The sequence below is a fragment of the Empidonax traillii genome, unplaced genomic scaffold, assembly GCF_003031625.1.
Source record: "Empidonax traillii isolate 1590-97213 ecotype Southwest subspecies unplaced genomic scaffold, ASM303162v1 scaffold712:size431070, whole genome shotgun sequence".
In the NCBI taxonomy this organism is placed as follows: domain Eukaryota; kingdom Metazoa; phylum Chordata; class Aves; order Passeriformes; family Tyrannidae; genus Empidonax; species Empidonax traillii.
Window position 1 is genome coordinate 80,063 of NW_020955905.1, and position 23,638 is coordinate 103,700.

A 23,638-nucleotide genomic window follows, 5' to 3' on the forward strand; every position below is an offset into this window, starting at 1 on the left:
GGACACTTGCAGGGATTGGCAGCCACAGCTTCTCTGGGCAACCTGTGCCAGGGGCTCCCCACCCTCACAGGGAAGAATTTCTTTCCAGTATCCCATCTATCCCTGCCCTCTGTCAGATTGAAGCCATTCCCCCTTGTCCTGTCACTCCATCCCTTATCCAAAGTCCCTCTCCAGCTCTCCTGGAGTCCCTTTAGGTACTGGAAGTGTCCCCTTAGAGCTGATCATCAGGATCATCTGTGCTCTCCTTCCCTCCAAAACACAACATCTGCCCTTCCTTTCCCAGTTTAGAAGTTCAAAGGGCTCTTGCAGCCTCCTCAGGAGCCAAGAAACGTCGCTTTTCAAAGGAGCAAACAGCTGTGAAGCAGCTGGATGGGAGGGAATTTATTCAGGAAGGAGCTCTTGGGACTTCAATCTTCCACGTTGCCACAGCTCCCATGGCTATTGTGGAGGCTGCATGTTCTCCTCAGAACCCATGTTACTCCTCCCTAATGTGCCAAACCACATTTTTTGGGTGGTTTCTGGAACATGGGAGGTGAGTAAGGCTCACATCACGTCCTAAAAGGATCCTCAGGTTTATAAAGTCCAGGGAGGAATGTTTTAAACAATCCAACGTGAAGTCCTGCGTGGCCCCAGCTCAGGAGCTGGGCTTGCCTTCCACGCTGCCACCCCCAAGGCTTGGCAGGAAATTGGACCACCCAAAGGGCCTGAAGGAGTTTCAGCCTCACCTACATCAAAGCTTTTTTTGGAAAACCGTGGATGAAAATTGCTCTGAGCAAGAAAGAGCCTGGAGAGTTCCACATGGATGCCTTGAGGACTCTGACTTCTTCCTGGTAGGAGAGGGTTGAGGAAAGCATAAAGGAAATAAAATAACAAAAAACAACAGATTCCCTTCCCCTTCTTCTTCTCCTTTCCATTCTTCTTTTTTTTTTTTTTTTCTTTTTTCTTATTTTTTTGTCCCAACAGGAGCTCAGTGACGGCTCAGACAGGACTGTAGTGAGTCCAAGCACATCCATCAGACACAAAAGAGAGAAAGGCTGCAGAGTCACCCCCTGCCCTGATCCCAAATCTTCCAGGAATGTTGTCTTGCTCCATATGGGCCTTTTCCTTTGTTGGTAGCTGCCATGAGTGGGTGATTTAAATCAATGAAAGAGATTTCCATTGTAAAATGCATTAACAGAAGTGTGTTCAAGATGATGTTGCAAAAATGAGACTTAACAAAGTTCAGTGTTGAGGTTCTCCATTATTTAATATATGGGAGAAAAACCCAAAGGAAAACTGAGTTAGAATGGAGCTGGAAGGATTTACACAGAGATCTGTGTAAATTGAGTCACGAGGTTCAGAATGTACCCCCTTGCTTCCTGAACCCCTGATGGAGCCAAGGTGCAGCTAAAATCCAGTTTTAGTCTCAGGTTTGGACACAGCTTTATGTCCGATGAGATCATCTCCACCATAAAGTTAATAAGAATTAGTAGTGGGTTGGTAATTTTACATTATTGTTAAATCAGCCTGTTATCAGCAACTTAATGAGGATCTGCCAGGAGTAAGGGATTCCTCCACCTGGGGCAAGGAAGAATTTCAGTCTCAGGTGAGGAATCTCAAATCTGGAGAGGTGTCCCTGCTCAAGAAGAGGCTTACCTGGCACATGGTCCCGTTGCAATGCAGGGAAAACTCAAATTGGACTCATCCAAGGATCCAGTGAGGATGAAAGGTCTGCTGAGGTTATGGGGTGAAGTGCATCTGTCACAGCAGAGCAGGGAAAACACTTTGCATTGTCTTCAGTTTTCAGGTTCTTCCCAATTTTCCAGCACAGCCACATTTTCCCAGTGTAGCAACCATGACATAGGATCACAGGGACATGGGACAGTTCTGAGGGACTTCAGGAGGACTTTTTCAAGTCCTTCTCCCCCTGGTGAGAAGCAGCTGAACCTCCTGATCCATCCCTCAGGCTGTGATCCAGGATTTGGGCTCTCCTGCCCTCCCAGCCCATCACCTCACGTGATGCCTGGTTGTATTTCCCCTCTGCCTGTTAATGCTACAAAATCATCACATCACTCATGCTGGGAAAGACCTTCAAGATTGAGTCCAACCATTAACCCAGCCCTGTGAAGGAGTGTTGGATCGGGGCTTAGGGAAGAGCCTCCAGGCAGCCCCACACCCCTGCAGTCATTCCAGATGTTTCAGGACATCCCAATTATTTCAGCCAGTGCAAGACAAGCCAGGACATCTGGGGGACCTACTGGGTAGTGGTGACTTTGGGTGAAGGCTCCAGAAAGCACCAGTCCTGAATCCCACTTGACAAACCCTGAGCCTCCCGTGATCCTGCCTACAAAACCCCAAAATCTGCCAAACAGCTGATGGAGCAGAGTCAGGGAGACAAAGGACACGTTTTCTTCCTGGAAGATCTCAGGCCTTCAAGGGTGAGCACCGAGGAAGTGAATGATTTGTCCCTCAGTCAATGTCTTTTCCACTTTTATGAGTGAAATCCTCAACCCCCCCGCCCTGAGCTGTGCAGGGGCTGGCAGGGAAATCCAGGTGAGGTTGAGTCTTCCAGAACCTGAAGGGGTCCAAGAGAAAGGCTGGAGAGGAACTTCTTACAGGGACATAGAGTGATAGGACAACAGGGAGTGGTTTCAAGCTGCAGGAGGGAAGATTTAGGTTGGATATTGGGAAGAAATTCCTCCCTGTGAGGGTTGGGAAGGCCCTGGCACAGGTTGCCCAGAGAAGCCGTGGCTGCCCCATCCCTGAAAGTGTCCAAGGTCAGGTTGGAGCAACCTGGGCTAGTGGAAGGTGTCCCTCTCCACGGCAGGGGGTTGGAACTGGATGATCTTTAAGATCCCTTCCTACCCAAATCACTTTATAATTCTATGATTGGCTTTGCAGGGCAGCACCAGCACTACCCTGGTCCTGCTGGAAACCAGAACTCAACATCCCTGTGGCCAGGAATGCTGCCAGACCTCTGCAAAATCATCACATGATATTGGGAAGGAGGCACCAGGGCTGTGGGTTTGAGGAACCTGCAGAAGAACAGGCTGTGCTGCACAGAAAAGGGAATTCCTCGTGTCCTGGAAACACTCATCGCAGGGGGATGTAGTTTTAGGGGTGTCCAGAAGATACAAAGCTGAAGATGGGGTGACTTTAGCCCCAGGCCAGGACTCTTCTAGAGTAGGTGCAGCTTGTGGGGTCAGGAGAGGTGTTTCCCAGCCCCCAGGGAGCGATGAAACCACACGTGGCGCGCTTTTTAAAAAGCAGACAGGCCTGGAGTTTCCACCTCTTTTATTAGAAATAAGACACATTCATTTTGTGCTCTGAAAACTGTACAGGAAAAAAAAATAAAAATAAAAATTTGACCAACATGGAGAGGAAGGAATGGTGGGGTTGGGGGGGGGGGTAGGGAAAACAGAATTAACCAGAGGAGCTGAGCAGAGAAAGTCGAATATCAACAGTTTTTAAACAAACATTTATCTCTGTAGTTACATCACATCCTTAATGTCCTGCAAAGGAGTGAATGGGTGGATGGGGAAGGCTGGAGTGAAGAGGGAGGGGTAGGTTGGGGGTGGGTGGGAGGGGAGAAAAAAAAAGAGAGAAAAGAATTAAAACACAGTAGAAAGATATCTGTATGCTAAAATTCATAGTGTGTAATTAGAATAATTACAATATCATACAACCCGGCATCTGAGGGAGGCCTTTGTGCTTTCCTGTTGCAGAGAATAATCTAAAACGGAACAATGATATCACAGTTTTAAAAGTAACCACTTTCCCCCTCTTTGAACTATTCGGATTTATTTTGGGTTTTTCCTTTGCATCCTTCACACTGTACAGCTGATGGCGCAGGAAAACGCCCAGGGGGCCCAAAGGAAAGTCAAAGCAGATGTTGGCACTCAAAGCAACATCTGCCCGTGGGGGGGAAGCACAGCTGGGGGCAGGGATTGGTTTGCATCTTGTATCCAGTGGTAGTTTTTCCCTAAAAAAAAAAAAATGCGAGGCTTGTTATTTATTTATTTATTTATTTTAAATTAAAAAGAGACCCAAGCACAGAGTAATAACTCAGAACCTTGTTCAGGTTTTTACTGTTTTCTGGCACGTTCTGGCCACTCACAACCAGAGAGGTTTGTCACCACCCACCTCCAAAACTTGGGAGAGTTGTTGCAAACATCAGACAGATAGTGCTGGGAATGATAAAAATAATTTAAAAAATGAAGTCTGCATGTAATCTTAGAGGGATATTGTTTAATGATAAAAATCCTGCACAACACACCTTTTGGGGTGAAATGTAGGTACCTTTTTTTTTTTTTTTTTTTTTTTAAATAGCCATGAGAAATGTTTAATGGAAAAAAAAAATAAATTAAAATTGTTGCTTTGTTTTCACGGTGGAATGAAAATACAGGATTTTATGATGAAAGGTGTCCTGCTCTCCTGATCAGCTGCACCTCTTCCTTCCTGCAGGACCACAAACCTGCTGGCTCTGGGCAGCGGGGAGGGAGGAGAAGAGGCAGCCAGGGGAAAAGAACCGCAGCCCAAACTGAGTAAAACAAAGCAAAACATCCTGTGTTCCCACCATCCCAAACTTTCCACGGAGCAACTTGCCTTCCACCTTCAGCAGGTGGCATCCTCACCCCGTGCCTGGCACAGAAAGGCATTTGAAATGACAAGAGCCAAAGAAAAGAAAGGTCTCGGGTTTCAAGTTCTCTTTTTATTGAAGAAAAGAAAAGAAGAAGGAAAAAAATAGATTATTTTGTTTGTTTGTTTTTTTTTTTCCCCCATTTTGTTCGTTTTGTTTCCAAGTGGACGTTTGTTCGTGTTGTCAGTTTGTCTCAATGTCCTAAGGCAACGTCTCTGTATTCCAATATCTCCAGGTACATTGGCAGGTCTGTCTTTCCCTCTTTCTCTCTCTGCCTTCCAGGGAGGGAGGGGCAGCTTGGAATAAATCTTTTAGAGTCCCAAAGCAAGGAAAAATAACAGAAAAGCAAACAAAACAAAACAAAAAAAATAAAAATAAAATAAAAAAAAATTAAAAGGATGAGGCCAAAGGAACCTTTGCAAGGCCCCGGTGCTGAGTTTATCTATTTAACAGTCACTGAAACGACCTACATTCCTCTGGTTGGTCTGTTTTCCAACACCTTCCACCCTCTCCCTGGAGATGGGGCGAGGATTTGGAGCTGCTCCTGTGCCTGTCCCGCTCCCGAGGGACACGACTCCGAGGAGCTCCACCGTGCAGGGATGGGAGGAGGAAGCCCCAGCCACCAATCCCCCCCTCCAGGCTCCGTGAGGACGTGCCACCATTCCAGGACGTGGTGGGAATGTCTTCTTGGAGCGTCCCATGTCCTTCCTCCTTGGATGAGCTGCTGAGGGAGAGGTGGGGGACGAGGACCGACCCCACCAAGGCTGGGTCCACCCCGGCCAGGCCACGTCCCCGCGAGGCTCCCGCTCTTGTGGTCCATAAACAAGCCCCATCTTCTTGGCCCTCCGTGGTGGCTGTGGGGGCCGCTGGTCCTTCCACACCTCCCCGTGGCAGAGCAGGAAGGCTCCTGGTGTGTGCAGAACCCGCAGGGCTCGTCCCCTGCAGCCCCTCCCCACCCTCTTCCTCCTCCTCCTCCTCGCTCTCCTCCAGGCTCTTCTTCTCCAGTCCTACCTGGGAAAGCTCGTGTTGTCCTGAACCTACAGCTACTATACTCTATAAAGTAATATTTCCCCCTCTCTGCTGAGAAACAATACAAAAGTTTACTCCATCTTACCCAAAGGTTTCAAAAGAAACCAAACACTTCTCTTGCTCGGTTCCGATTTAATTTAATCATTTCTTTAAAACGTGGTTTTTTGTTTGTTTGTGTGGTTTTTTTCTTTTTTTTTTTCTTTTTTTTCTTTTTTTGTTTGTTTCGTTTGTCTTCTGGAAAATCAAAAAAGTCCTTGTTCTTCCCTTTCTGCTCAGACCTCTGTCTGAAGGTCAATAATGTCTTGTCCCACCAAAGGGATGGTGGCCCCTGTTTTCTCCCACTCTACAGTTTTGAGTTCTAGGGGAGACTGTGCCACGGGTTCCATGTCCTTTTTAACCCATGATGGCGGGGACTGGACTTTCCTGATGCCTTCCCAGGGTCTCTTGTTTGGTGTCTGCTGTTTTTCTTGCTGCAAGGGGAGGGAAGTGTAAGAAAGGAGAGAGAGAAAGAAAGGAAGGTTAGTACCAATGCCACAAATACCATGCTTTTACCTCCTCCTGCATCAAAAACATTTTTTTTTCTCTGTAGCTCCTGATCCAAAATAAAGTGGAGTCGCAACAAAACTGACACTTGGTGTGCAAATTGCCCGTTTTCAGGAAGCAAATGTTGTTTTTTTGTCCACTGCTATCTTTGTCAGCTAAGGCCTAGATATTTCGACTTTCAGCTCCAGCTTTTGCCACTTGCATTTCCACTGAAAAACTGAGGATGGTTTCGAAAGTTTAAATTGTTTTCCTGCTTTTACAAGGGCACGTAGTGACAGCACAAGGGGGAATGGCTTACTAATGACAGAGAGCAGGTTTAGATGGGATATTGGGAAGAAATTCTTCCCTGGGAGGGTGGAGAGGCCCTGGAATAGAATTCCCAGAGAAGCTGTGGCTGCCCCACCCCTGAAAGTGTCCAAGGCCAGGCTGGATGGGATTTGGAGCAACCTGGGCTAGTGGAAGGTGTCCCTGTCCGTGGCAGGGAACACGATGAGCTTTAAGGTCCCTTCCAGGCCGAACCATCCCATGAAACCCAGACTGCAGCGAGGCCTTTTTGTACCTAACATTGCATCTGATGTGGATGCACATTCCTTCTGCAGCACAGCTATTTTTAGGCTATTTAACTGCAGCAGAACCTGCTCAGTGTTTTCACCAGCGAGGCCCTGCTGTTTGATGAGCTCTGGAACCGAAAACACTTCCATCAACTCCCCCCACCAAGCCTCCCATGCTTTATTGACTTCTGTCTGCCAAGTCTCCCACAGCATCCCACCGTGGATATCGATCCAGGGAATGTATTCCAGTGTTTCTGCTGACCTGCACCAGGACAAGGCTCTGGGGAGGTCCTGTAAGACGTGTGTGCACATGAAGGGGCTGCCCACAGAAAGATTTGAAATGAGTTGTTCCACTGCGTTTCAACCCCTCCAGCCCCGAGTGACGCTTTCCACAGCTCATCATCCCCCAAAAAACACTCCAGCTCCGGGCAGGGAAAAGGCTCCCCTGCCTGGGACAGGGGCACAGAGCCCTTTTTTTCTGCCAAGGGGAAAGCAGCAGCAAGAGGGAAGGGGTGGGAGGAAAGCAGCTCCAGGGAGGATTCAACAGGGAGAGGAGAAGCGTGGGGAGAAGGTGAGGACACAGACAGGGTGATGTGCAAGCCCAGGACGCGTCACAGCTCGATGCTGCCACCGAAATGGATTGACTGAGGGGGAGATGAAGCCACATAGGGACTGTGGGGTCATGCCTGTGCTGCAGGAGGCTGCAGGGATCGTTGCAGCCCTGCAGGAGAGCAAAAAGCCCATCTGCCACGCGCTCATGCAGCTGCCTCGGCCCCTCGTTTCGTCCTTTCCTAGGACGTTTTGGGAAGGCTGGGTGTTTTTCCCGCCTCCAGACCGCAGTGCTGACAGGAAAGGTGCTGTGGGATTATCCCTAGGGGGGGCAGATTTCGCTGCAACACCCAAGCCACAAATTTCTGCTTTTCCAAACTTTAGCTTTTAGCATAACAATATAACGTGCTTGAAGTTGGTCCTGATTCCTCCCCATTCCCAGGGAGAAGGCTCTGGGTGAGAACATCTGGTGGTCGGAGAGTGGTTAATGAACGAACCATCTCAATGGGAAGTGAAACCTGAAATTATATTCATTTTAAGTCAGAATGAATAGTTATTTATTTATTAAATAACTAAATAACATCTTAATAAATAGGATTTTATCTTTAATTCAAAGAGAGAAAAATCACATTTTTAAAGTCCTTTGAGAGCTGCTGCTTTGTTGTTGTTGTTTTTTTTTCACTAAAGTTTTGTAAAAGTATTGCTCAGAAGAATGTAAAACACTCCATCTCTTGAAATCCTCACCTCAGGTTTTCATTCAACTCTCCAATACAGAATCTGCTAGTGCTGCTGGTGTTATTCTTACTTTATCTAATGATTTGCCACAATAGTGATTAATACTCACAGGACAGAAAAGGTGATAAAATTCTTGACTTATTCCATTATCTTTTTTTTTTTTTTAACTTATTTTAGCATCACTGCTACTAAAAGCTGAACCTATTTATCTCTGTGTGTGTCTTAATGGGACAAGTCTGAGGCTTCCTGAGTGGAAATTTCTATCTACAGTGTTTTTTGCAGACCACTGAAAGCCTGAAAAGATGCAGCGAGAAGGGAAACAAAGAGACAAAAAGCACACACAGAGCAAAAAAAATGGAATGAAATTAAAGTTTCCCGAGAGGTGAAGAAAAACAACCTTGGTCAGGACAGAGTTTTCCACGAAAAACATTTGGTTTTCTCCCAGCATTGCTGAAATGCCACAAGTTTTTAAAGTTACCACTGTCCACAGCTGTATTATTTAACAGAGCAGCACAAGGGATCTTATGCACGTAGTTCATAAATAATTCCATTTTTTCCCCCTCAAATGAAAGCCCTTCTTTGCTGGCACTATTTACAGCCACCTTCAGCAGTAGGTTCTTCTATTCCCAGCCAATCCCTGCTCTCACAGTCTCTCCATCTGCCACACTCCTGACCTTCAGCCTCCCCTTCACGCTGGGAGGGTGCACCCAGATCTGATCAGGCACTGGACGTGATCAGCAAACCTCAGAGCCCTCCTTGTCACGGATTAGTGAGCCAGAGCAGCTGCAAATCCACACAGGGGAACAGGAATTGTGGGAATAACAACTCCAATAAAACCAATTTTAAGTCCCACATCTACATCAGCGGCCCCTGATCAGACCCGTCACTGGGGAACAACACCAAAGGGCTACAATAATTATTCTGTGGTGGTAGAAGCCAGACATTAAATGTTGGGAGTTATTAAGAAGAGAAAAATGAAGAAAGGAAGAGAGAATGAAACAGCAAATATTTTATTGGCAGTGCACCTGCATCCTGAATATTATGTGCACTCCACAGCCCTCCTGAGAGAAGGATACGAGGGAAGTGATAAAGGTGGCCAGTTTCCAGCCAGGAACAAAGTTATGGAGGAGGAAAATCTCACAGAGACTATGGTCCTTCATCCTTAAAAGGGATTGTGGATGGATGTCCAAGAGGTCTGTGAAATTCTGAGTGGTTTTTGGATGGCAGGAAGGGCCCACTGATGGGAGGGATCATCTCTTCCAACACGAGAACTGCAGAGCAGGACAGGGTGCCAAGGAGTGAACCCCAGGAGCTGGGCCTGCACATGGGGCCCAGCCAAACTCCAGACCACCCTTCCACAGCTCTCTGTTCATGCTGAAAACTTCCAAACTTATTAAAAAACAGGTGGAAACATTCACAGAAGCCAAACCCACCCGGTACCACGAAGTGAAGTGACACCGTGTTCTGCCTCAGGGGGGTCTCTGAGCACGAATCTCTGGAGTCTTGGGGATCACTTGAAGAGCCACTGCCATGTGCTTGCCTAGCCCTTTTTTATTTTTCCAAGCTTCTCTTTCCCCTGCCATGGAAAGGAGTCAGAGAGACTGGCCTCAGGTCCAACCCCATGTGGTTGGTTTTCCACCCACCTCATCAGCATGATGTGTTACCTGGCTGTGACTGCAGCAGGCTGAGCGACCCCAAAGATGTCTGTTTACAGTTAAAAGACGAACAAGAGCTCTGGGAAATGAGGAAATGGAGATGGGGGCCTTGCTTTTAGCTTCCCACTCCTCAGAAAAGAATTCGACTCCCACAGTGATGTGAGTGGAGGTGCCACCTCAGGGGTGGGTGCAGAAGGACCCGGTGCCCACTCAGGATAATCAGCCTGGCTGAGCTCTGCCAAGGATGCTGGGGGACAAAGGAAAATCTCCTCTTGGCACCAGGCACCCTGGGAATTGGTAGCAGGCTCCTGGGAACAGCTCCCCTTTTCTTTCCCTCCACATGGAAAAGGTTTTTATGGGGCCTTGGCCACTCGAACAGCACCGAGAAACAGCCCTTGGGCTCACGCCTAAACTCTGGCATTTTCCTCCAGCCCCACTGTGGGGTCTTAGCAATCCTTGCAGACAGGAGGGAAAACTCAGCTATGCCCAGAAAAGAAGAAGAAAAAACCTAGAGAGAGAGAGAGAGAGAGAGGGTTGTGTAATCTGGCTGGAAAAGGCGCCGGAGCTGGCGCAGAGCCTGGCGCCTCTGAGCCAGCCAGGAATGGCCCCGGCCAGGGGCTGAAAGCAGCAGGGGCTGCTCTGCCAGTAACTCACAGGGACAGAGACAGAGCCATTACTCTGCCCTGACACAGCCCAGCAGCCCCTGGACACCGGGAAGGGGGGGAATGTTTATCAGTTCCTGCCTGGTGCCAGGATGGCGGAACAGAAGGCTTTGTTGGAGGGGTGGGAAAGGAGGGAGCACCCTGACTCCAAGGTGGGATGGAACCTGCTGCACAGGGCAGGCTGGAGGTCTTCAGCCCCCTGGGGGAACTCAGAGTCTCCTTCATTGAGCTGTGATTTAATTTTGGCTGCAAATTTTTAAGGCGGAGGGAGAAGATTCGGGATAAAAGGCATTTAAGATGAAGTGGCAATGAAAAACCCCCAAATCCCTAAGAAAGACAGAGGCAAAGTGCACTGGGATAATCCACACAGACCTCTCCTTCTAAAGCTGGTCCTGGCAGACTCCCCAGCGAGTCACCTGGTGGTTATGGAAAGGTCTTGGTGGTGCAGCAGGTACTTCCCTACCCTGGGGTCTTGAGAGAATCATCCCGGAATCACAGAATGGTTTGGGTTGGAAGGAACCTTAAAACTCATCTCTTTCCACCCCTCTGCCACGGGCAGGGATGCCACAAACTAGCCCAGGCTGCTCCAAGCACAGCCCAACCTGGCCTTGGACACTTCCAGGGATGGGGCAGCCACAGCTTCTCTGGGCAACCTGTGCCAGGGCCTCCCCACCCTCATAGGGAGGAATTTCTTCCCAATACCTCATCTAACCCTGCTCTCTATCAGCTTGAAGCTGTTCCCCCTCATCCTGTCACTCCAGGCACTTGTAGAAATTCCCTCCCCACCTCTTTTGGAGCCCCCCTATGCACTGGAAGGGGCTCTAAGGTCTCCCTGAAGCCACCTCTTCCCCAGGCTGAACAATCTAAATTCTCCCAGCATTTCCTCACAGGAGAGGTGCCCCATCTCTCTAATCATGTTGGTGCCTCCTCTGGACTCACTCCAGCAGCTCCACGTCCTTCCTGTGCTGGGGACCCCAGGGCTGGACACAACATTCCAGCTGGGATCTCACGAGAGTGGAGCAGAGGGGCAGAATCACCTCCCTCGACCTCCACACTTTCCTGCCCATAATTCTGCCTCCAGGGATCCAGCCTGGCTTCATCCAGAGCACCTGCATCCCTGGCTGCTCTGAGACACAGCTTTGATTCCACCCTTCAGCCAAAACCACTGAAATGTGTGAGCTGCTCAGCTCTATCTCCCCGGGTTTATTTCGTGGGGTTTTGGGTTTTGTTGGTTTCCATTTTTTTTAATACCTGATTTTTATGTTTACCCTGAACAACCTGCAGAGCAACTCGGTGCTTTCCACAGTGGTCACTCCCCTGGAAGCAGCTCCTCCCATGCTGCTTTCCTCACCCCTGGTGTCATCTTGAAGGGTATTTCATGACCCTGTGACACTGATGACTTTAGGACCAGAATGAAGTTACTCAGAGCCCAGAGCAGGGAATTTGGAAGGTAAATGTGGCCCACACTGTCTAATCCATCTTTGGATCAGTGTCGATGAAAAGTGATTAGAAAATGGGAAAGCTGCCTTGTTTCTTTGGAGAATGATAAATTTTCCTTTCCTTCTTGCAAACAAGTAGCTGCAGTTCTTTCATTTTATGCTGTTGAACCACAAAGACTGTGCTTTTCCTTTTATTCTGCATTTAGGAGAAAAGCAAAATAAGAGGAAGGGGCTGACTCTGGTAAGAATTTCATTACATTAAAAAGAAAGAAAGAGGAGAACCAATTTGTGGTTTTAGCTTGGAAATCAGTCAGGAAACTTGAAATACTCAGCACGTGCAGGGGTTTTAAAAATATGTTTTCTGCTTCTGTGTTCTCAGAAGCTCATCCAACCTGAAGGGGCCTCTGTGAGCCAAAATCCACTGAGGCCACACACAGCTGAAGGTGAAGGTGGACTGGATGAAGGAGGTCTTTAGACCCCCAGGGGCTCTTTGCACTGACTCCTAAACATCCTGAAGATTGCAGAGAAAGCCTGTGGTCCCACCAGCACCAGGAACAGGTTATTTTCCAGAGTGCTCTTGCTGTTAATCCTGCTGGTTTACATCCCATCCATTTTTGGGACAACGCTTCTGGTCTGCTGAAGAGCCCACCGGGTAGGTATGGAGGAATAAATTCCCTAAAATGCCGAAAACACTCAAGGCTGCCTTATGGGGGCACCCAGGGACCAAGAAGGGGACCAGCAGCACCCTAAGCATGTTGTTGTTTTTTTTTTTAATAGAGTCTTTTATTTAGGCTTTATAAAGAATCATTTAGATTTTAGAGTTTAAACCACCAGGGGTTCCATCTGCTGGTGGCCCCTTCCAGGTGTTGGAGCAGGGGATAGAGGGAATAGGATGTTTGAGCAACATAGAGCAACTGATGCCTAATTCTTGGGACAGGAGGCGTCAGATGATGTACAGAAGGAGGTGAACTTCTGATTGATGGTATATTTGGCTACCCAGGAGCTGACAGATGGTTTATGGCTGAAGGAATTAAGGTTTGACGTCATTTTCATAACAGAATTTATTGCAGTAATTACTGGACTTTATGAAGAGCTCCTCCTTGTAAAAACTGCCCTAATTGGCTTTAAAATTTGCCAGCTACTAAAGCCTTTAAGAAGTGCAAAGAGGATTAAAGATGTGGCACAGAAGTGGAGCTTCCCTTGCAGAGGGACACCCAGGCAGCAGCAGGAGCAGCAAAGCTTCCCGATTTTCTGACTCCTCAGCAAGGAACGACCCTGAGCGACACAACCACCACCACCTGAGCTCCTCCACCCCCAGCCTCAGCCCAGGCAAAGAGGTTCCCGTGGATGGGAGCCAAGTGTTCCCACCTGGGAGCAGGGTTTCCCAGTCAGTCAGGGAAAGGACAGGTCAGAAAACAAAGGATTAATACTGTCATGGAGCAGAGAACTCCAGGGAGACACAGAGCCTTCAGTGGGGATGAGCTGCAATAATGATCAATATTCACAGAATCATAGAATGGTTTGAGTCGGAAGGGACCTTAAAGACCTCATTCCAACCCCCTGCCATGGGAAGGGACACCTTCCACTATCCCAGGTTGCTCCAACCTGGCCTTGGACACTTCCAGGGATGGGGCAGCCACAGCTTCTCTGGGCAACCTGTGCCAGGGCCTCACCACCTTCACAGGGAGGAATTTCTTCCCAATATCCCATCTAACCCTGCCCTCTGGCAGGTTAAAGCCATTCCTGTCACTCCATGCTCCCTTTTCTCTCACCCCTCTGTCAGATGTCAAAGCAAGTGCTGGTGGAACGGGAACATCTCCAGGTGTCCAAAGAGGAAAGCTAAGAAAACTCTCGATGTGAGAAGAGAAAGGGAGGAATCAAGACAGAAACACTGCCCAGAAGAAAACAGGAAAAAGTCACAGAAAGGCAAAAAACCCCTGTGTATCTTTTTATGCTGGATTTTGGAGGAGTTGCCTTTTTTTTTTTTTTTTTTTTTTCCCTCAGGACCAACAGACAGATGAGGGTAGATTTGAGAGCTGTTTTTTTGCCCACAGAAGTTGTGGATCCATCCCTGGAAGTGTCCAAGGCCAGGTTGGATGGGGCTTGGAGCAAGCTGGGCTAGTGGAAGGTGTCCCTGCCCATGGCAGGGGGTTGGAACAAAATGGTCCTTAAAATCCAATCCAACCTGAACCATTCCATGATTCCCTGAGTCCAGATCCTCTTTGTGAGCTCCAGGACAGGGCTCTAGCCAAAGCAAAAACCATTCCAGCTGCAGGGAGCAGGACACAGCAAAGAGCTAATAAGCGAGAAGGAGCAAATCAGAGGAATTTGGGAGCTCTGCTCTGACCTCAGCACCAGCCAAGAGCAGCTGGTTAAAATGAATGCAAAGCCAGATGATGGCAGGAAAAGGGGAATATGTATGTGATTCAAACTTCCCTAATAGAGCTGCATCAAAGGGCTCCAGCAGAGGGGGAAGGCAGGACTGTCACTTCCATTCCTTTCAAAGTGCAGGAGAAGCAAAACCTTGGCTTTTTTTTTTTTTTTTTTTCTTTGTTTAAAAGCCTGCAAAGGCTCCACTTTCCTACCAAGCTGTCGCAGGGCATGTGAACCCCTCTGGATGTCCAGCCCAAGCCCTGGAATTTCTTTAGCAATTAACTCCCAGGGAGCAGCAGCGTTGGAGATGCTTCAGCCTGAGAACACGGGGAAAACATTTCCTGTGTAGTACAAAGCAGCTTGAAAACAGCCACTACTCTGCTTTCATGTGAAGAGCTGCCAGCTACAAGAATTGAAACCCTGGGAACTGTGTGTATTTAGGAGGAAACAGGGAAAGAAATTGCATGTTGGAGCCTGCAGTCTGCCAGGCAAAGGTCAGGCTTTTAAACACAGAAACAAACTTGAAGAGAGGTTTCCAACAATGGGATTTTTTTTTTTTTTTCTTTTCTGGTAGCAATAGGGGAGGTGAAGAACAACTCAAAGCGATGGGAGTGATTAGGGAGGAAGAAATCTGCCGTGTGAGTCACTACCAAGCTCACATTCCAATATCCATCCATTTGGGCAGCAGAATGCGCCTTAAAACTACTAAGAGGTATTTATGGTCCAGGTGGAAGCCACTCCACTGCTTACTGCAACCTTCAAAAGGAGGGTTGGGTGGATCCCAGGCACGGGGAGAGCTTTAAATTTTCCTCAGGACGCCTGGTGTGGATGGGTGGGTATTCTGATGCAAATCCTGCAGGGGTTGTCTGCAAGCCTTTGGTTCCTTTCATGCTTCCTGGCTTGCCAAGAAGCTGCCCCAGGGGATAAATATTTAACACACAAAGCTCACCCCAGTTTTCTGCTCAGGGTCTGCACCAGCTCCCAGTTTGGTCTGGGATAAAATGGAAGGGCAACAGTGTGAAACACCCTCAACACAGCCTGGGTGTGAGTCCTTTGGGAGGCGGGTGAGCAAAGCAAACCACTCGCTCCTGAGACGCTGTTTTCAGATTTCACATCTCTTCGGGTGGACAGAGATAATCTGTCCCAAATTCCAGCATAACAGGAGCCAAGAAGTCCTGCCTACAACTTCCTGTAACTTCTTTTTGAGTAAGGAAAAAAAAAAAATCATCTCCACTTTTCTTGCTTTATGTGAAGTTGAAGAGTTTAAGGGAGAAAAAAAATTACCACAGAATGGTAGAATGTCCTGAGTTGGAAGGGTCATGGTAAGGTCATACAGAGATCTACTGGATGCATTAAAATATGGATTTTTCAACTTGCAGCCATCAGATCTTGCTGCTCATATCTTAATTCCAGCACTAAAAAATGAGCTCTGGGTAACAGTGTCCACATCCTTGATTAGTCCATGAAGCCACAAATCACAGAATCACAGAATGGTTTGGGTTGGAAGGGACTTTAAAGACCATTTAGTTCCAGTCCCCTGCCATGGGCAGGGACGACTTCCACTAGCCCAGGTTCTCCAACCAGGCCTTGGACACTTCCAGGGATGGGGCAGCCACAGCTTCTCTGGGCAACCTGTGCCAGGGCCTCCCCACCCTCCCAGGGAAGGATTTCTTCCCTACATCCAAACTAAATCACATTCTTTCAGCTTAAAGCTGTTAAGAGTGAGACCCCTGCACTCTGCTGCAGTGAAATGTGCAGGTGGATGTGGGATCCTGGGGCTCTGGTCCAGGTAATTTTAACCAGAAATAGCTGAGGGTGCTCCCAATTGGAGCATTTTATAGTTGAGGTAGAGATTTTAAGACTTTAATGTCACGTGGAATAGATTTCATGCAATAAACTGAAAAAAAAAAAGTGGTTTATTGCCTAAGAAAGGACACCCCAATCTCAGTGGGATGTGGATTAGGACCCCTTGGGCATGGGGTGATGGGAAAGCAGAATCCATCTCCAAACCTGTCTCCACCTTCTGACTATCTACAGCTCCCTGACAGGAGGTTGCAGCCAGGCAAGGGTCAGTCTCTTTTCCCAAGTAACAAGTGACAGAACAAGAGAAAACGTCTTCAGATTGTGCCAGAGGAAGTTTCAGTTGGATATTTGGGAAAATTTCTTCCCTGAAAGGGTTTCTTAGCCCTGGCCCAGCTGCCCAGGGCAGTGGTGGAGTCCCCACCCCTGCAGGGATTTAAAAGCCATGTGGATGTGGCACTTGAGGACGTGGTCAGTGGTGGGTTAATGGTTGATCTGATCTGAGAGATCTTTTTCAACTGATTAACCATTCTCTGAGTCCCTGATTAAGTTTCCAGCTCTGCAGGAACGACTCTGGGACAGTGAGCAAAGGACATTCCTCTTTATCTTTCAAGTGTACACAGAGGTGACGCTTCTCCAAAGTTTCCACGTGTCAGGATACTTGGAGAGCAGGAATACATGGGCTGGGACAAACCTTCTCTTTGCTGAAGACCCCTTACAATTCATGTTTCACCAACGAACCTGGAGAAATTCTCAGCAGTAAACACATGTGATGGTTGAATTTTCAACCCCTTTTCCTAAAGAGACAGAAAAGCTGTTTCTTTGTCCCATTAGTCTGTTGGTGTTTCCTTAAAATCCGATAGTTTTGAGTTCATATGATGTGAATTAAGGTATTTCTTGTGACAGGATAATCAGGTTGGCCGGTGCCCTGGAGTACAGAGGACTGGCATTTGTATCAAAACCAAATCCCTAAAAAGGGTCAGCATCCTTCCTAGGAATTCCCAAAGGATTGTGTTGTGCAGACACCATTTTTTTTAGTTCAAGTCTCAGCAGCACCTTCCTGACCTTGGAGGGGAAGGAGGAGAGAGGAAGAGTGAGAAAATCAGGAAAAAACACCGTAACTTGGAAAGGACTAAGGACAATGGGACATGCTGCCAGGAAAGGCTGGGAATCTGCCAGGGCTGGAGAGAGACTTGGGAGCTTGACTTTGTAGTTGCTTATTTAAAAAAGAAATCAGTGATTACAGCAGTGCAGGCAGATGGAGCAGACCTGTAAAACATCCCTTCTGCTCTGTGGGGAGGAAGGGGCCAAGGGTATCCCAGGGAATTTCCTGCTGGTGAAGGGGGTGAGTTTGGATTCACATCATGGAAGGGGTTGGGGATAGGTCTGGAATGCTCTTTGATGCAAAGGGAAAGCCAGACTTACGCTAAGGTTTGTTTTGTCACTCCCACCAGAAGAAACGCTCCAGCTTTTTATAACCTAAACATGCATAAAAGAGAAAAACGTTCTTTTGTTGTTACTTTAATCCCTGGCATCTGCAGTCTGCCTCCCCAGGGCAAGCTGGAGATGGGGCAGGAGGTTCCAGCAGCTTCCTCAGCAGCAAATGGTAGAAAAAGGGGTGGGAAAAAAAAAAAAAAAAAGCTGTTTATTTTGCTTTGTGCTGCTTTGCAGGTTTTTAAACCAATACCCGCTCCTGTCTTGTCAATACTGATCTTCACAAGCTCCCCCTCCTGGGTTAGATCCCAGGGAAAATCCCAACTTGAAAAAAAGACTCAGTCAATATGCAAAGGCCACCTTCAGAGCTCCCCTCAGCAGCTCAAAGCCCTTTGATGCTGACAGTGGCAACTTTAATTCTACACAGATGCATCTCTGAAATGCTAAAGACACCTGAATCTATAAAACCCTCCTGCAAACCATCCCACGGATTAGCTTGTACGTGGTGTGTAAGCATTTGGGGGTTTAGAGCTGCATCAATCCTAAATAACAGGAAAAATAAAGCAGAGAGTTGATGCCCAGTGAAACACTGGCATTCTGGGCCACCACAGGCCTCTTTGATCTGGACCTGCCTGCTGGATCCACCATCCCACCCATTCTGCTGCCCATAATGACACCTTGCCACGGGCAGTAAAAGTGGGATTTGCAGGGATCACACCTCTGGAGCTCGGCACAGCGAGGCTGGGAGACCTGAACACAGACCAAAGGCTCTGCAGGGCTCTGCTCCCCCCTCAAAAACCAAACTAAACCTCTTGTTCAATCACCCTCTCAGCTCTGGTCTTGCCCCTAAGGGAGTGCCATCAAAATAAGCCCCACCTTGGCCGTGCTGCATCCTGGATCTGACTTAAAATCATGGAATCATTACGGCTGGGAGAAGAGACTGACCCCCACCTGGCTCCAACCTCCTTTCAGGGAGTTGCAGAGAGCAAAAAGGTCCTCCCTGAGCCTCCTTTTCTCCAGGCTGAGCCCCCCCAGCTCCTTCAGCTTCTCCCCATCAGAATTATCCTCCAGCCCCTTTCTCTCTCCAGCCCCTCAATGTCTTTCTTGTCGTGAGGGACTTTGATTATAAATGACCAAGAATGTCATAATTAACTCACCTTGCCCCTCTTCTGTGTGCAACCCCCAAATTTAATTTGTACTGTCAGTCTGGCTCTGACACCTGCTTTTCCCTTCAGCTGGAGCCAACAGACTTCCCTGCATCCTTTCAGTCCTTACCCAGCTGGCTGAGACATGTGGAAAGTGCCACCAGCCTGCCCTCCCCTATTTGTATCATCTCCAGCACTTACTACACTGGCTCCTGATATCTGGTCCTACTCCCACATCTCTGCCCCTCTTAAAAGCTGCTTCCCTCAAACTGCCTTCCTTAAAGTCTCCTTTTCCTTGGAAGTTTGCTCCTGTTGAGGGAAAACCATGTATATTATGGAATCCTAGAATGGTTTGTGTTGTAAGGGACCGTAAAGCTCATCAAGTTCCAGCCCCCTGCCACGGGCAGGGACACCTTTCACTAGACCAAGTTGCTCCAACCTGGCCTTGGACACTTTCATGCAGCCACAGCTTTTCTGGGCAACCTTTTCCAGGGCCTCCCCACCCTCACAGGGAAGAATTTTTTCCTAATATCCCATCTAAACCTTCACTCTTTCAGGTTAAAGCCCTTGCCTGTTGTTGATCATCACAGTCTTGTCACTCCAGGCCCTTGTCCAAAGTCCCTCTCCAGCTCCTTTAGGTACTGAAAGACCACAATGAGGTCAACTCAGAGCCTTCTCCAGGCTGAACAATCCTAATTTCCTCAGCCTTTCCTCACAAGAGAGGTGCTCCAGCCCTCAGAGCATTGTCCTGTCCTCGTCTGGACTTCTATATGCTCATATCACAAGGATGTGGTGATCAGCTGCCACAAACAACCTGCATTTAATCAGGATTCAGTCCCCAGGGCGTGCTGCCACCACCACAGCTTCAATCCCATCGCTGCGGCCTTCCTAAACAGCCCATCCCTGCCACCTTGGCCTCTGACTCAGCCCCATAACATCTGGTAGATGGTTCCTGCTGTCCCCCTGATGGCCTGAAAGGGAAGGCAAAGATCAGGCACAAACACAAAGCAGACAACACCATGGACAGACACAAGGACAGACATCCTCCTCCTGGGCTGCTGAGGTGGCACCTCTGCGAGTCTCCCTGTCCTTTGTGGTGTTTGTTACAACACCCATGGACAGAAAACCAAGGGAAAGTGTTCAGTGAGTGCTCCTGAACTTCCCAGCTGCTTCCCACGCTCCTGTTGGAGATGATGGCTCTGGAAGTGTCTGACTGACCTTGCTGTCCGTTGTTGGAGACTCCTTGTCCTTCTCTGCGTGCTGGAGTTTTCTGTTCAGGTCTTGGAACATGTCTTGGTGACGTTTCCTCGTGTGCATGATTTTCTGGAGCAAACACAAAGGCCACAGGTCAGCAGGACCCACTTCGGGAGGAGCATTTCCTTCCCTCCCCCAGAGTTACAAAATCCAAGAGCTGTCTCCCTGCAGGTGAAATCTGCTGTGCATTAAATACCTTCAACACTTCCTGAGGACCCAGAGTAGCACTGCCTTTATTTCCAAGGTGACATGGTGGAAGAAATTAAAAATTACTAATTTTTCACCCTGTCATCACCCTAAATCTGCAACAACCAACTTTTTTATGCTGCGCAGCTTGTGCTTGACTGCCAATGTTCTACTAGACAGACCTAGGAAGCTTTGCTGACCTTCTTTAACTGATACCTGACCCCATGAAAACCCTGTTCTCAGTAAATCACCAGAAAAATACACAAACATGTAGAATTTGGGGAAGTTCCACCAGAAACTGTTCCATAATTTCTTTTTTTTTTTTTTTTTCAATTTTTTTAAAATTTGAGCCATCTGTATTTCACTTCCACCTTCTACTGCCCAGAAGGGGAGTTCAGACTGACTGCTGGAAGAACTTCCCCGTGCATGTGAGAGCACATTGAATATGGATTTCCATATGTGCTTGTCCTTGTGCTCTGCCAAGGGCTAGACAAGTGGAGAAAGTGGCAGCTTAGATGTGCCACGGGGCCTCAGCTTCAGACAAAATTCCCAGCTTGGAGCTCTGAAGTGATTCCAGCATTAAAGCAACTGCTCGTGGGCCCTCAGTGTGACTCTGCTTTGGAAGAAGTGGCAGCTGTGAGGGGAAATCACAGAGTCAGGCTGGGTCAGCTTGGAAGGGACCACAGTGGGTCACTTGCTCCAGCAGGGCCATCCCAGAGCGCGTGGCACAGGATTGTGCCCAGATGGTTCTGGAATATCCCCAGGGAGGGAGGCTCCACACCCTCTCTGGGCAACCTGTTCCAGTGCTGGGTCACAGCACAGCAAAGAAGTTTTTCTCATGTTCAGGTGGAACTTCCTGGGCATCAGTTCCTGCCCATTGCTCTTGTGCCATTGCTGAGCCCCCCTGAGCAGAGCCTGGTCCATCCTCTGCCCCCTCTCTGCAGGCAGGGATGAGGTCCCCTCTCAGTCAGGCCCAGCTCCCTCAGCCTTTTCTCGTAAGATGATCCCTTAATCATCTCTGTCTCCCTCCATCGGACCCTCTCCAGGAGCTCCATGTCTTGTCCTGAGGAGCCCAGAATTGGACACAGCACTCCAGATGAGATCTCCCAAGAATGTGACAAAGATAGAGAAGGAAAAGACAGTCCCTTCTGGGAAGGATGGACTCAGGATCACTGCACTAACTCACAGACCCTCTGGGAAGGATTGGCTCTTTCAAAACATTCCACTCTGTGCCTCAGGTGTGAGGACAGACGTCTCCCTACCTACAGCAGTTTTTCCACCCAGGCTCATTCTGTGAAGGTCATAAATAATAAAATCCCCAATTTTTTTTAGCTGCACAGGCCAAGCCTTGTTACCCCAGCACAACTCTTCCAACCCACCATTTTTAAACCCTTAGGAGACGCTCTTTGGTAAAAGCAGAAAAGAAGGTTGCAGAAAGAAAAGAAAACACCGTTTCTTTTTCTCATCCTATCCCTCAGAAAGAACATTCTGGAAGGGATGTACTCACCTCAAAATCTAGCTCTGCATACCGGGATTTCCTCCGCTGGGTGTTCGAGAGAGAAAGAGAAGGGTGAAGGTTAGTAAGGGGTTGACACAATCAGAGGAGACAAAACAGGGACAGTCCTTCTCCTTTTCCTTCTTTTGCCTTTCTCTGGCACTTCATGATGGAAAGTGCCAACCATTTAGAATCACAGAATGGTCTGGGTTGGAGGGGACCTTAAAGATCAACCAGTTCCAGCCCCCCAACATGTGCAGGGACACTTTCCACCAGACCAGATTGCTCTGAGCTTCACCCAATCTGTCCTTAAACAGTTCCAGGAATGGGACAGCCACAACTTCTCTGGACAACCTTCTCCAGGGTCCCACCACTCTCAGAGGGAAGAATTTCTTCCTAATATCTAAACTAAACATACTCTCTTCAGTCTAAAGCCACTCCCTCTTGTCCTGTCACCACAAGCTCTTGCAAAAAGTGCCTCTCCATCTTTCTTGCAAGGCTTCCTTCAGGTACTGGAAGGCCACAATTAGGTCACCCTGAGGGATCTCTACCAAAACCACTGTACCTTGAGGAGGGCTCAGCGTGGGATTTTGGTCAAGTCAAGCTCTGTCCTGGCTGTGAGTTTTCAGGTCGTTCACAGAAAGGGAACAGCAGATCAGCCAATGGATCTACTGGAGTTTCTGAGCACCAGTCAGCTGAGACTGAAGTTTGGACAGCAGTGGTTCAGACCAGCTCTGTGACAACAGGGACAGCTGATCCAGGACAGACTCAGTGTAAGATCTAAAGTCTAGGGAGAACTGCTAATATCAGTCCTAGAATGAATCATAGAACCACCAAACGGTTTGGGTTGGAAGGGACCTTTAGGATCATCTAGAAACCCCCTGTTACAGGCAGAGACACCTTCCACTACACCAGGTTGCTCCAAGCTCCATCCAACCTGGCCTTGAAATAGAAACGAGTTATCAAAGCTCAGAAGGAGAGGGATGCACTTGTGCAAAACCTCTGACACCCCCCTGATGCCAAGAGCATTGTGGGATGTGCCTTAGGGACACTTTACTCCTGGATCACCTGGAGTTTCCCATCTGTGCCATGACTGAAGTCATCAGAAATGGAAACAGAGGCAGAGGATGGAAGGAGAAAAATGAAGGCAAGACACATGTCTTGCATTAAAATGAGAAGTCCTTGACAAACTACTATTTTTCTTTGACTCTGCAGCACCTGTAGGGCCAGAGGCAGTTGAGCCAGAAACGGAACCTGTCTTTGGAAGTCGTGGGAGATTTTAAACATTACATTCCAAAAGAGCACCCCGCGCCAGTGATCCCTCCTGGGAATACAACACTGGTGTTGCAGTCTGGGCTGCTCTAAGGTGCTTCCCTTGGAACACCTGCCTTTGAGGGCAGGGCACCATCCCGGGCTGAGAATGACCCAGCAGTCCCCACGCTCACCTCCAAGGAGCTCATGGAGAGGGTGGACACGGTCTCGCTCTTGGACACCACGCCCGAGTTCCCTGAGTCACCCGTGTCACACAGGCTGTTGGGAATCTGTGACTCGTTGGAGATGCTCTGTGGAGCCAGCTGCTGCTGCTGCTGGATCATGGAGGAGCCTTGGGCCTCGCTGCACGCCATGGCCACGGGCTCCCGGGGGGGGCTCTTGACCACAAAGCCCGGGTCGGTGGCCATGCTGAGGTGGATGAGCCGTGTCTGAGGCATCTGGTCGATGTTGATGCTGTACTTGCTCTCGTCCTTGGGCTTGGCCCTCAGGGTGGACGTGTTGGTGGGCAGGATGACGTAGCTGGTGTCCAGGGTTTGCTCCTGCGCCCGCGAGAGCTCCGAGTCCAGCTTCTTGAAGATGTCCCCGTCGCAGATGTAGATGGATTTGGGGGGCTGGTTCTTGTCCTTCTTCAGGGTGAGGGAGTGGTTGCTGAACTCGTTCAGGTTGATGGCCCCCAGGTAGTGCGGCGAGCCCTGGAGGTGCATCTTGGAGACGTTGGCTGGAAGACTGTTGAAGTTCGACGACACTTTCTGGTGGTTGAGCTTCAGTTTCTCCTCGTCCGGCAGCGACGGGCGCTTCAGGGTTCCCGTGATGGTTGAGGTTCTGCAGGTGGTGATGTCTTTGTTCAGCACTGGGGAGACAGAGAAGCGCCCTCAGCACCTCACCCAGGTTTTGGTGA

General features: G+C 48.6%; 1 protein-coding gene across 10 annotated transcripts in view; it reads right to left on the bottom strand.

The window, feature by feature from the left end:
- Window positions 1–5,856: 5,856 nt before the first annotated feature.
- Window positions 5,857–23,638, bottom strand: part of ADGRB1 (adhesion G protein-coupled receptor B1) — a 285,345-nt gene continuing 267,563 nt past the window's right edge. For all 10 annotated transcript variants that reach the window (XM_027900132.1, XM_027900130.1, XM_027900125.1 and 7 more), the window contains 4 exons: window positions 22,914–23,590; window positions 21,481–21,516; window positions 19,752–19,856; window positions 5,857–6,117 (listed from right to left, as the gene is read on the bottom strand). In XM_027900132.1, the coding sequence (XP_027755933.1) occupies window positions 5,920–6,117; window positions 19,752–19,856; window positions 21,481–21,516; window positions 22,914–23,590 (1,016 nt within the window). In that variant the 3' untranslated portion in view covers window positions 5,857–5,919. The remainder of the gene's footprint in view (window positions 6,118–19,751; window positions 19,857–21,480; window positions 21,517–22,913; window positions 23,591–23,638) is intronic.